General features: G+C 58.2%; 3 protein-coding genes across 3 annotated transcripts; all 3 read left to right on the forward strand.

Moving 5' to 3' along the window:
- Positions 1-1,075: 1,075 nt before the first annotated feature.
- Positions 1,076-5,827, forward strand: JKF63_02681 (uncharacterized protein; the record flags this gene model as incomplete). The annotated part of the gene is made up of 1 exon (XM_067898705.1): positions 1,076-5,827. One exon carries the CDS (start codon positions 1,076-1,078, stop codon positions 5,825-5,827), a length of 4,752 nt encoding a protein of 1,583 aa, XP_067754862.1.
- A 1,035-nt stretch (positions 5,828-6,862) lies between these two features.
- On the forward strand, positions 6,863-9,754 carry JKF63_02682 (uncharacterized protein; the record flags this gene model as incomplete). The annotated part of the gene is made up of 1 exon (XM_067898706.1): positions 6,863-9,754. One exon carries the CDS (start codon positions 6,863-6,865, stop codon positions 9,752-9,754), a length of 2,892 nt encoding a protein of 963 aa, XP_067754863.1.
- A 1,528-nt stretch (positions 9,755-11,282) lies between these two features.
- JKF63_02683 (uncharacterized protein) lies at positions 11,283-12,542 on the forward strand (the record flags this gene model as incomplete). The annotated part of the gene is made up of 1 exon (XM_067898707.1): positions 11,283-12,542. One exon carries the CDS (start codon positions 11,283-11,285, stop codon positions 12,540-12,542), a length of 1,260 nt encoding a protein of 419 aa, XP_067754864.1.
- Positions 12,543-13,333: the final 791 nt, after the last annotated feature.

Genomic DNA, 13,333 nt, shown 5'->3' on the forward strand with positions numbered 1-13,333 from the left:
CGCTACTTTCTCACCTGTAACGTTGTCCCCCTGTCCCCCTTTTTCACATTGCTGTTTCACTTGAATATGACCGTTTTGACACCTAACAAATAAGTTCAACATTTGCTTCCCCCCCCTCCCCAAACACACACGCACACACAACAGCAAGAACAAAGCTGCTGGACTCCGTCGCCGCCAGCGGTGATTGGGGATCGGCGGGGTTGACGGGGGCTGGCATGGGGCTCCTCTACTGAGCGGGCGCACCGGCCCCTGATGCCACGGGGGAGGTGTTGCACTGTGATCAGAGGCCGAGAAAGCCCTGGAGCGACGCGGCGTGTACCCCCTTTTCACTTTCTTCAGAGAGGATGAGGGCGCTTAGCTCTCGTCGTTGGTTTTTGCACCCCATCGTTTCATAATTCCTGCCGACCCCCAGGACGTCACGTTCTCCCTTTCAATGAATGCCAAGGCCACCCGGGGTACTGAGCTACACCACAAAGTGAAATAGCACCATGCGATGGCGTAGTTTGTGTGTGTGTGTGTGTGTGTGTCTCATGTAGCGAATGGAGGTGGAAAGCGGGGACTGGTGTGTCTGGGTGGGTGGGTGGGGGGGGGACGAGGCACAGGGGTGCGGTCATGAATGCAGTGCCCGTGTTTTTGATTTGTATTTGCGCACCACTTTGCATAACTGTATGTTTCTCTCTTTGCCGCTCTGCTTCTCTCTCTGTTGTTTACGCGTCTCTGTCCCATGTGGGCCTTGCACCGACTCCCTATCGATGCGGTGTGAGCGTGGCCGTTCCTGCGCCGGCTACTACAACCTGTATCTGCACATCCCCATAATACACTGGACTGTGCTGATACCCGCCGTACCCCCCCCCCCTTTTTGGCGGGCGCTCTAGCTTCCCGTACGTGTGGTTAATTAGCCCACACTGTTCTTTCCATTGTGGTGATATACCAAACGAGCCCACAACTACTGCCCACAGTGAGCCAAAAGTGCGCGTGTAGCGCATGTGTGGAGTTGCACATACTAAGGGAGTAGGGCGAACATGTATACGTCCACTTCAGGGGCCCACACACAAGAGCACCTATTCAAACACGAATGCGGAGAGGGGCTGAAGAGCGAAGCATGGCGGAGCGTGTTCCTCGTGTTGCATCGCCTTCCCCAACTGTGGAGGATTCCACGTCCCCCTTCACTTCCCTCGCCACCACTTCCTGGGCGGAATCGCTCGACGTCTACAGCGACTCCGCCGACGAAGGCTCGATCGCCTCGGGATCACCACCGTTTTTATCTCGGCATGCCTCCGACTCGCTGTTGAATTCGCCCTTTGAGGTGGGGTCTCCAATTGTACTTTTAGGGGACGTATCGGAATCCACCGCGGTGGACCTTGAGGCGCAGCCGGAAGGTCAGCACACCCAATATTTGCTGCAAACCCATCCGAAGCCGTCCCTCTTTTCTTCAGCACTGTCGTTACGCAGCTCATTTTTCTCGTACACATCCGATGCGTCGACCTCAGCTGAGCTGTTGCCCACATCCGAGTCCCCAGCGTCCACTCTCTTTCCTCTCCGCACTGCACTGCCAGCCAATGAAGAGCCATTGAAGAAAACAGAGTCATGGTCTCCAAGAAGCCAGCCGGCAGCACCTGCTCTGTTGAGCGTCGCATCCGCCGCTGAGTGGAACCCAGGCGCGAGGGAAGGGGGGGCGTCCCCCCTCTCGTCATCCCTCTCATCTTTTGGTCTCCCGGCAAAGACGCAGACCGTGAGCTCCCAGCTGAGCACGTCTTCCTTGCTCGTGCCACCGCCCTTTCCTGCAGCAAGCGCGACGGCCACGCAGGTGCTGCCTTGCTGTACCGACAACGAGGAGCAACAGCCCAGTTGCACTTCAACGCTCGCCGCTTTACCGTTACCGCCATCACGGTCGCCCTCGCCAGCTTCAGATGTGCCCCCTGATAAGATGCACGAGCTGATGTGCAGTGGGTCGTCCTCAAAGGAGCCTGAGGTTGCCGATGCCGTGTCGACGCTCCTGTCGTCGACGCTGACCGAACCGCCTTTGCCGACTTCGTCGTCCTTCACCATTACTCCTTTGGCGCCGTCACCACTGCCTCCCCCGGTCACCGCTCACACCGAGGCGAATGACTGTAAATCTTTGTCACAGCTGGCCACAAGCCTTCTTGTGGACGAGGCAGACTCCCTGGTGGACGAGCTCCACGCACAGAGCCGCGTTAACACAATGGCGCTGTCATGGGTACCGATGCCTTTGCCAGCCGGCCTAGTCACCAAGCCTAGACGACGGGTAAAAGCGTGTAAACGTACCTCAGATGTCGCTGGCCACAGCGATGAACGTGCCGATCAAGTCGATAGTAGCCCAATAGAAAAGCGGAAACGGACGAGGAAGGGAGCCAAAGAGAGAGCCTCAGGGACTGAAGCAGCGGCCTCGGTCGCAGAAGGAGGTATGCCAGCACCAGCGCCACCACCACCACCACCACCCGCCTCCCCCCCGAGGCGGGAGTGCATATCAAAGACACCGACCGAGGATGCTGATCAAAGCCCAATGGCAACGATGGACAGCAGCGATACCCACCTCGCGGCCGCCCAGGGTTCAGGAGCGGCAACCGCGCAGAAAAAAAAGCGTAATGCTGTACAGCTGCCGGCAAAGTCCTCGACCAGCCCCTTGCAAGCATCTTGCACTGGAGCGGCGCACATCTCTCTATCACCACTCACCGCAAAACTGTCAACGGTACCTAGAGTAGAAGACCGGGCCCTTGTGGCTGATGACGTTCCCCTACTCAACCTTTACGCAAACAGCAGCAACTTGAGTGCAATCGCCACGTCCATAACACTTGGCGCTTACGAACCCCTCCCTGCCCCATCCGTTTCACTGCGGTCCCAAGGGCAGAAGCTCAAGAAGATGCGTCCCCGGAAGGTAGGGGCTCCACCGACGGCAGCCACACCCCAAGACGGCATTGAACCATTAGCGGGGCAGTTTTCTGTCGAAGTGACCGGAGAGGAGGCGGTAGCCGTCCTCGCAGTGGCGACCCCACCACCACAATCTCCGCCATCACCCCCAGCTCCTCAGGGATCTGTACGCTCAGAGAGGCTAAAGGGCGGTGGCGCAAGCCGCAGTTGGCCAGTGGAGGGAGGCACATCGGCAGCGTCGAGTACCGAAGCGACCGCAAAACGCACAACGTCGGCAGTCTCCGTGGCGCTGTCAGGTTCCAAAAGGAGGAGGGCTCAGAGGGCAGATGCCTCTACTAGCGACTTCCTGCCGTCTAAAGGGAATAATGATACCCACGACTACGATAATGCGGTCGCGCCAGCGGAATCCACCGTGAGGCGTGCCGTCGATGTAAAACCATCGCCCCTGGAGACACAGCGGTTTCCAACGGGCGCCTCTGCGTCAGCTTCTCCGTCTGGCAGACCCTGCCTATGGATTGAGCTTGCGGAGGGATTTCAGGAGGCTCATGGCTCATTGCTGCGCCAGCTGTGTGTGTGTTGGGCACGTCTTCATCAAGAGGGTTGCCTCAGAAACTACGGAGATGTGAGGCCCCCTATCGGCCCTCCATCTCTGTCTTGGAGTTCCACATCGAATGGCTCGAGGCGCAAGCGCACGCGCCGCATGGCACGAGGGAATACTGGAGTTGCCGGTGAAGGCTCCCCGCCTGAACACACAAACAGGAGAGCCAACAATGGTTTGATTGTGTTACTTTGTCCACCATCACTGTCTGTCGAGGAGACACTGCGATGGTGGACGCAGCGGGCACATGTGGAACACAGCTACATGCCACCGCTCCTGGCTGTTTCCATGTCGGAGGACTCGTCACCGAGTGCGTCGCGGCGTGTTGAGGGAGTGCCGGGTGCCCCTCAGGGGCTAATGGGACCGGTGGAGCACCGGTTTTTCAAGGGTGTGATCGAGCAAGCAACGTCCATGTACTGCATTGACGCTGCTCGCAGTATCGCGGTGTCGTGTAGCGCCGCTGGGTACGCAGCACTCGCACAACTGTTGTCGTCGGGTCAGGTGTTCGAGAGTTTGCGGGTCTGCGTTGACGTGCTCGGGTCTGCCTCAGACCTTCTTCCCATTACTTCGCTCGTCAAGGCGGCGCTGAAAGACGACGCCGACGTGGGCAGTTTGACCGCTGTGTTGGCAATCACCGCACCTGGACGAGACACTGATCCCAGCAGCAGCCCCGAGGGGGGACAGCGCTCCTCTTTGGTCCAGGCTGAGTTCTTCGCAGAGTTGTGTCAGTGGAACGGCTTGGCAGCCGCACTCCAGCAACAGCCACGGCGACCACAGATGGTTCTCCGCCGCGTATGCGTCGACACGGCGTTTCGCAGCAGTTTTGTATCGAAGGGAGGGATGGATTTGGGCGGAGCGGCTGGGTCGTTCTCGGCTTCTAAGGACGCTCCTGAGAGGGCTCTATCCGCCTCGAGTATTGCCGACTCCTCGCTACCTCAACAACCACGACAGCAGTGGTTCACACATGGGATGGTGCTGCCCGCCACGCGCAACGAGGATACGTTTGCAAGTAGCGCGCATCGTGAGGACCGCGTGCTGGCGTCACAGCCACCCCCGGTAGCGCTCGTGCCGGCACACATGTCAGCTTTCTACTTATTTGGCCGAGTGCTGTTCACATCTGACAACTACGCGACCGCCGTGAACGTGGTAGACTCGCACTCACGTGTGTCGCAGCGGCACCTCTCGGATTACCTATCCGACTATAGCTGCGTCACTACCGGTCCTCTACGCTATTCTGTGTCGGCAACGATTCGGCGCTACTTGCAGGTGCGCATCGTAGTGACGCTGTCACCCTTGTTGGCATTGGTGAACAGAGAGACGGCCACGCAGCAGTTAGGCTCATCGATATTCTCCAGTAATGGTGCTGACGTTTCCCTCCCCTCCACTTCAGCATTGCTTGCCCCTGTAATGCTGCTTGCCCGATTGCAATGGCGTACTGTAGTACCAAGTTTGTCTTGCACATGCAATCCCCGCTTGTACGAACAGGTTCCCCACACGGAGGATGGTGTGAAGGTGTGCCGCCACCTCGCGGAGCTCTTCCACTACTTCGTCACTCACCACTTCTCTGTAGTGGGCCATCCGTCAGCGCAAAGGGATCAGCCGCCGCCGCAGCATCAGCTCCAGACAGCACCAGTGCACTCTGAACCAATATCTTATTCACTGGGCCCACAAGTAGCGCCGTGCATCACGTCTTTGGAGCAGCGGCAGCTGTCGCGTCGCAGCGGCCGCCGCCGCAGGTCCAGCGGGGCCGCCGACACACTGGCGAACAACTCACTTTCCTCTGCGCTAAACACACACACCCCTCACCTCTCCCTTGACGCAGAGGGGAGCGTCAGTCAAGAAAAAAAGAAAAAGGTTAATCTGGAGAGTGCAGGATCACCGTCTTCGACACGTCCTCCAGGTCGGCGCTGCTCACTTCGACATGACGCTTCCGGCGCACTCTCGTTTGAGGCACGTCGTGATTCACCACCTGCAAGGCCTTCGCCAAAGGTGCGTCGTTCCTCTGCGGTGGCAGCGGCGGCTGGCGCTTCGGCGCCTTCTTCGACGACTGCCTCAGCAGCTGGGACAGACTTCCACACAGAGGCGCTTCAGTATGCACTGCGCCTTGTGCAGGAGCGATTGCGCGACAGCGGCGGAGGCAGATCCGTGGATGGCGGGGGGACATCCCTGGGAGCAGCACTAGCCACGGAGGACGGTGAGTCACTCCAACACCCCAGCGGACCATCGCCGCCTCCGCGTCTGCGAAAGCGAGCTCGCTCAGGTGTCTGCTCTGGAGAGAAGTCTGAGCATGTGCAGGCGTTGCGACTGGTAGAGAAACTGCTGTGCGATCAACTGCGCTGACGGCGCTACAGGGAAGAGCCCGAGTGCGCTTATGCTTGGCGTGCATGTGGGTCTGGTGTGTGTGTGTGTGTGTGTGTGTGTGTGTGTGGCTTGTTCATTGGTCGTGCGTCTGGGTGCGAGGAACACAGGGTTGTAGGCAACCATCTGCAGCCTGCAACTGCGCTGCTGCTGTGCGTGCGTTTTTTTTTGTTGCAAACTTCTACACAAGGGAGTGCTTCTAATTCTTACAAACGCATGTACAACGTGTAGGTTACTCTGATGTCCCTCGCGTCTTGGTGGACCTCGTCAGCGGATGGATGGCCCTGTCGTGGCGACGTTATTCACTACCATCCAGGAGAAGAGAAAAGTGGGGCTGTGAGGTATTACACACACACACACACACAACCCTTTCTGTGCAGTGTGCTGTTTTTTTCATTACTCTCTTTGTCGTTTTTCTCTGCCCATTGTTACACTCGTCGCCTCTCTCTCTCTCGGCGTCTGTGCGCGAACCCTGACGGCCTTCGTCCCCTCCTTTTTCCTCACACTGTGGTGAAACAGTTTGAGTGCCGTGGTGGATATTCCCAGAGCAAGGCTTGTGTGAGGGTGTGTGTGTGTGTCTGTGTCCACTGCCCAGGTGGGGTGGGGGATAGAAAAAGAATATAAGAGAGAGAGATGTGGCTTTTTCTACTTGAACTGTTGTTCGAAAAGGGCACAGCAGTGAACATGGGCGTCGTGACACAGCCAATGCACTTTTTTTTTTCGTTTCCTTCAACTTGTGCTTTCTGCTCTTCTTTTCTACTCCTCCTTTTTCTTCTTTGTGCTGCGCATGCAACGCCCTTTCCAGTGGGAGCGACAGTTCCTCCACCATCTCCCCTCGTCGCCCGTGTGTGTGTGTGTGTCTTTCCACCGCTTGTCCTTGTCCTTGCGTGCGCGCGCCTATTTGAAAAATAGTCTCGCCTACCTTCTAACCTAAGTGGGTCTGTGGGAGTGTGGATTAGCTCTCCTCCCCCCCTCCTCCTCTTCTCTCTGCCCTTGCCCCCCCCCTTTTCCCGTGTGATGTCTGTGCGAGTGCTATGCCTGCATGGCGCTCAGCAGACGCGAGATATTTTCCAGAATCAGCTTAGTCGCCTCCAGACCGACCTCGTGCACATTGCAGAGCTTGTGTTTTTGGAGGCACCGCATGTCTTGCCTCTCATCACAGCTCAAGACGACGTTCTCACACGATCGTGGTGCAGCACAGACGGCAGGGAGGACTACAGCGCCGGAGATGCGGTGGTAGCGACGGCGATGCAACCCGCCGGCGCAGGTACTGACCTCGCTTTCACCGTCATGCTTGGGTTCTCGCAGGGGGCATTGATGATATACCGATATCTACTGCTGCACGCGGAAGACACAGCCGTGACCGAGCAGCTGCGCGGTGTCATCGTGGCCGGTGCGCCCGACCCGAGACGGGTGTTCCAGCACAGCACACACAACACACTAAATCGATGCACTGGCAGCGCTGCGGGCTCTGGCACCGGAGTCTCCATATTTGGTGCATTGCCTTTTCTTCATATCATTGGTAAGAAAGACAGCATTGTGGCGCCGGAGGAGAGCGCCGCCTTTGCGCAGGTGTGCAGCAGCGCTTCTCGGGTTCTCTTCCACGAGCATGCCCACAGCATACCGGCGCTGCAAGAGGTGCGCGCAGCAGTGCGGGATGTATGCCAGGCTGCAGCGATGAGCTCAGTCAAAGTAGCAAAGATGCTCGAGGCCCGTGAGGAGGAGCTGGAGATGGTTCGCTCCATGTACGAGGAGGAATGTGTTGTGACCCGGGGTAGTGAAACACTCGTGCGCATCCCGCTCTTTGCGGATGTGGAGTCTTTGCTGGCTGGATCTTCTTTATCGGCGACCGCGTCGATTGGTGCATCTGCGGTGCACACGCTCGAGCGCATCAAGCTTTGCTTCTGCGTGCCCTGGAGCTACCCGTCAACGCTGCCGATAGTTGAGGTGTCCGACGGTCCGTCGTGGCACTCGGTCAAGTACCAGCGCTGGGCCGCAAATATGGTGATGCGCACCTCTGCCTACCTCGCCGACGAGCTTGGTGTCGGGACGGCTATGCTGCTGCCTGCTTACCTATACGCCGCCGGGCTGGCGCAGGAGGAGATGAACGTTCTTGTTGAAGTGTTCACGGAGGGGGCGCGTGGCGGCGGCGGTGCTCAGAGTGCTCATAACGGCGGGGCCGACGGAGAGGGTGCTGCGTCTGAGCTAGGGGGTTCTTGGGCGGCTGAGGACGAGTCGCTTCGGGAAACGTACATCCTCGAAGCGGAGACGAGGGCCGCCGAACTTCTCTCAGCTGAAGCGAGGGGCAGCCGCGTTGATCCCCAGTCATCTACAGACGGCGGTGAGGAGGACGACCTTAAGACTGTTCCCGAGGCAATCGAGTCTGAGGCCTCTGCAGCCGCCGGCGGCGGTGGCGGCGGGTCCTGCACGCTGACAATAGGGCTGATCGGTAAACCTAGCGCTGGCAAGAGCACCTTCTTCAACGCCGTGAGGAACCCGGACGACGACGGCGACGTGGCGCGTGTTGCGGCTTTCCCTTTCACCACCATCGAACCGAATATTGGCGCTTGTTTGGCGCCTCTGTGCTGCCCTTGCGCGATGCTGCGCGCACCAGCAGTGTCGTGTACTGGTGGTGGTGGTGCCATTGGCGTGATTGCGAGAGACGGCACTGGTGCGTCGTCCAGCGCGCTTCTTTCCTCCGATCTTTCCGGGGATCTGTGCGATGCAGCGTATGGTCACATACGTGCACTGGGCAGCGACTTCTTTCGCCGACATCCAGTGAAGGTGAAGGATGTGGCCGGACTTGTGCAGGGTGCCTACCAAGGCAGGGGAAAGGGGAACCAGTTCCTGAATGACCTGTGCGATGCGGACGTGTTGGTACATGTGGTGGACGGCGCTGCGGCAACAGAAGCGGATGGGACGGCGTGCGCTCCCGGCCAAGGTTCTGCAATGGAGGATATTACTTGGGTGCGCGCTGAGGTGCACAGCTGGATCTACGACAACCTTCGAGCCAAGTGGACGAGCATCGTACGGCAACCCACAAAGTTGCGCACCATGTTCAGCGGCTACCGGAGCACACCGACTTTCGTGGACTGTGTACTGCGGCGCGTCGGCATCGCCAATCAAGCTGCGCTGACAGCAATGCTACGCACGTGGGGTCCGAAAGAGCTCCACGTGTTCGTGGCACTGTACATTCGCCTTCGATTTCCAATGATTGTGGCGCTGAACAAAGCGGATCTCCCCACTGCTGCTGACATGGCAGCGGCGCTGCACCAGGCTCACCCACACGAGGTTTTTGTCCCAATGACGGCGAGGGTGGAGTGGCTGGCACTTCAACTGAAGCGCAAAGGCTACGTGGACTACACGCCTGGTGCGACATCGCTGACAGCCAAAGTTGGGGATGACGAGGTTTCTAGGCTGGATGAAAGCGTGCGGCAGGAGCTGCACGATGTCATCTCTTTCTTTGGCACCACTACTGCCTCACAAGGGCGTCAGTTCTCGTCCCTGGTGCTCACCACCACCGGCGTGCAAGATGTTCTGGCCGCCGCGATGGAGGCCTGCAGGGTGACGTGTTTGTACCCTGTCCACGGTTTTCAGCCCATCACCTCCCTCGCCCACTGCCTCACCTTCAAACTGGGCAGTTCTGTTGAACGCGTGTTCAACGCACTGGTGCATCTGAAACTGCTCGAGGGAAAACTTGTGCGCTTTGAGATGATCGACCTCACACCTGCGAAACAGCTTCTAGTGTCTCTGTCCACTGCATCGTCTAATAGGGCGTCCACGCCAGCGTCAGCGCAGCAGCGCGCTGTGACACTGCCGACGAGCGTGCGGACGCTACACAAGACAGAGGTGATCAACTCTTCGATGGTACTGGCACGCGTTCTCTCCAACAAGCGCCAGCTTGCCTAACAAAAGGAGGGTGGAGAGGGGAGTCCTGTTCACCTTTGCCGAGATGCACCTGCGCAGGCATACGGTGGGTTCAGTGAGCGTTGACGGTCGATTTTCTCGGTGCGCAATTCCTTTAAGTGACTGGGATCGGTTTTGTGCATCCTCTCTAGGGCACGCCGGCTCCAGTCTCCTCACACCTATCGACAGTCAGCTGATAACCCCCCCCCCCCCCAAATGCCGGGTCACTTGCTAAGAATGTGGAAGTGAATGCATGAGTGGCTCTCATGTATTTTTCAGGGACGCATCGAGCTGTGCAGCAGACTACGGAGCCAACGCTTCAGGCAGCAGACCGCTTCAATGTTGCCCTCGGCGGAGACACAACTGAAGAGAGGTCCCCGGTTCAATTATATTTTTTTGCAGGCGTCTCTCCCAACTACGCTGTAAACTCTTCCGTGTTCGCGGGATTCTTGAGAAGAAAACGCCAGGAGACGGTGTGTTCAATTGAATCGAAGTCGCACAATGGCCCATCTTGAGCGCCTCTCATAACGACAGGGGTTCCCGGGGTCTGGGCACAGGCGGTGATTCCCTCGTATGGGGTTTTGACAGTTTCTCAGAGGGCCTCGGTGGTTGTTCTCCAAGCGACTACGTGGATTTTTGCAGCACCGATTACTGACCCCCTTTTTTTCTCCGCGAGTGCCCCAGCGTGTGGGGTTCGGACGAGTGTGGCATATGTGAGCTAACACGACTTCGCCAACGATACATCACACCAATGGCAGTGATCGGTGCAGTTGTAAGCACATCTGCACTGACGCAAGGTTGGACAAATGAGTGGGCGGGTGGAGTGCGTGAACGTTGCGAAAAGGAAAGCCGCTTCACCGACAATGCGAATTCAGGCGTAACTCCGGGCGGCACGCTGCATGTTGCAGCCCCCATATATACATTTATATTAATGCTGTGAAGAGATGCGGCTCGTTTTCTCATCGTTGAAGAACCTTCTTTTTTTCCTGCTCTGTCTCCTTTCCCTGGCTGCCATCCTACTTATACCGATGCCGTCAATGCAGAACAGAAACAAAGTTGTGTCAATCACACACCCCTCCCCCGCATAATGCACAGCCCGTTGCATAAAGTCTGGCGGAGAGCTGCCCTGAAAAAACACTCCTGAACTGCGCACCCTCGCATTCCAAATGGAAAATAATTAAAAGGAGTATCACTGGCGATACAGGGAGGGCGTGGGAGGTGAGGCGGTGAACTGCAAAGACAGCGTGAGGGGGGGGGGTGGCGGCGCTCTGGTCAACAGGATGACTTTATATACGCGTATGTCTTTTTTTGTCACGTTCGCCATGCTCACGGATACGGCCTCGGTACGACGGGGGTACTGCCCTCCCCCCCCCTCTCCTCTCCATCCAGAAGTCGGATCGACTGAGATGAATGTGCGCACTCGCTCATGACCTTGCAACTCTTTCTCCTCCTTACTCTTTCGACTGTGGCGAAACAGGGAAAACAACAAAGCAAACAAAACAGCTATTTTCGCACACTCCACACAGCCGCCATGTCTCACTGCAAGTTCGAGCACCCCCGCCACGGCCATCTTGGCTTCCTGCCGCGCAAGCGCTCGCGCCAGATCCGCGGCCGCGCGCGCGCGTTCCCCAAGGACGACGCAACCCAGAAGCCCCACCTGACGAGCTTTATGGTGTTCAAGGCCGGTATGACGCACATTGTGCGCGATGTCGACCGCCCTGGATCGAAGGTGAACAAGAAGGAGGTGGTGGAGCCGGTGACGATCCTCGAGGCGCCACCGATGGTGATTGTCGGCATTGTGGGGTACCGCCAGACGCCGGTTGGCCTGAAGACGATCGGCACTGTGTGGGCGCATCACACGAGTGTGGAGTTCCGCCGCCGCTACTACAAGAACTGGAAGCAGTCGGCGCAGCTGGCCTTCTCTCGCCAGAAGCAGTTCGCGAACACGAAGGAGGGCAAGCTCGCTGAGGCGCGCACGCTGAACGCGTTCGCGAAGAAGGCGTCCGTCATCCGCGTGATTGCGCACACGCAGCTGCGCAAGCTGCGCAACCACCGCGTGGGCGTGAAGAAGGCGCACGTGCAGGAGATCCAGATCAACGGCGGCAACGTCGCGGCGAAGATCGCGCTGGCCAAGTCCTTGCTGGAGAAGGAGGTGCGCGTGGACTCTGTGTTCCAGCAGTCGGAGGCGTGTGATGTGTGCTCTGTGACGAAGGGTCACGGAACGGAGGGCGTGGTGAAGCGCTGGGGCGTTGCCTGCCTGCCGCGCAAGACGCACCGTGGTCTGCGCAAGGTTGCGTGCATCGGCGCGTGGCACCCTGCCCGTGTCATGTACACTGTTGCTCGCGCCGGTCAGCACGGTTACCACCACCGCACGCAGCTGAACAAGAAGATCTACCAGGTGGGCCGCACGGTCTCTGTGGAGCCGAACCAGGCGACGACGACATACGATCTGACGGCCAAGACGATCACGCCCATGGGTGGCTTCGTTGGCTACGGCACGGTGCGCAACGACTACGTGATGCTGAAGGGCTCCGTGTCTGGCCCGCGCCGCCGTGTGATGACGCTGCGCCGCCCGATGGCGCCGCAGACGTCGCGCCTGCTCAAGGAGAAGATTGTGCTGAAGTTCATCGACACGAGCTCGAAGATCGGTCACGGCCGCTTCCAGACGAAGAAGGAGAAGAGCCAGTGGTTCGGCCCGCTCAAGAAGGACCGCATCCGCCGCGAGGAGCGCCTGCGCAAGGAGCGCGCCGCCCGTGCCGTGGAGCGCAAGGCCAAGACCGCGAAGAAGTAGGCGTCTCAATACAGCATACGCGCTCGTCATGGTGTGTCTTCCCACATACAGAATCTGTGTGTGTGTGTGTGTATTTTCGACCACGCAGCGCTGGTGGATCTTTTTCTTAACTTCTTTTCTTGTCTTTTCGTGTTTTGTGTGGCGTTGCCAGTCTTCCCCATCCCCCTTCTCACGAACTCCTCGGTAACATTTTCTTTTCACTGGTGCACGTGAGGCAGAGAGGGGGGGGGGAGGGGGTTGTTGTGCGGGGTCACGGGTGCATCTCTGGGCGATTGCTCCCGTGGAAACCATGTGCTTTTCGTTGTTGTTCGATATCGAGGGATACCCCTGAGTTGCACTGCACGGCCCCTCAAGACCCTCCTTCACCGTTTCCTTTCACACTCGCTCGTATGATCCACCGTCAGTGCGCATGAGGTGCGCTAGTCTGTTGTGCCGAAACCCCCACGTCTCGGCCCACGTGGACTTCCGTAATTTTTTTTTTTCCGTGTCCCCTAAAGGCGTCCATTTTTTTTCATGATGTCTGTGAAGGGCGTCACTAAGCACAGGTTTTGTGTTCTTTTCCATCCATGTGTCGCTCATAAACAAGTCTGTAAACGTGGGCGGCTACTACAGCCACACCTCACCTACCTTTATTGGGCGGTGGTTGACATTCCGCTCGTCTGGAACGCACCGCTTGCCGCGCAAAGCGGGCCATGCGCTCGGGCAGGCTCATTGCGTCGGTCTCTACCTCATCGGATACTTCCTGTGCGATCAGTGGCAGGCGCACTTGAAGGGACCGCATGCCTTCATCC

The sequence above is a fragment of the Porcisia hertigi genome, chromosome 32 (assembly GCF_017918235.1).
Source record: "Porcisia hertigi strain C119 chromosome 32, whole genome shotgun sequence".
Taxonomy (NCBI): Eukaryota; Euglenozoa; class Kinetoplastea; order Trypanosomatida; family Trypanosomatidae; genus Porcisia; species Porcisia hertigi.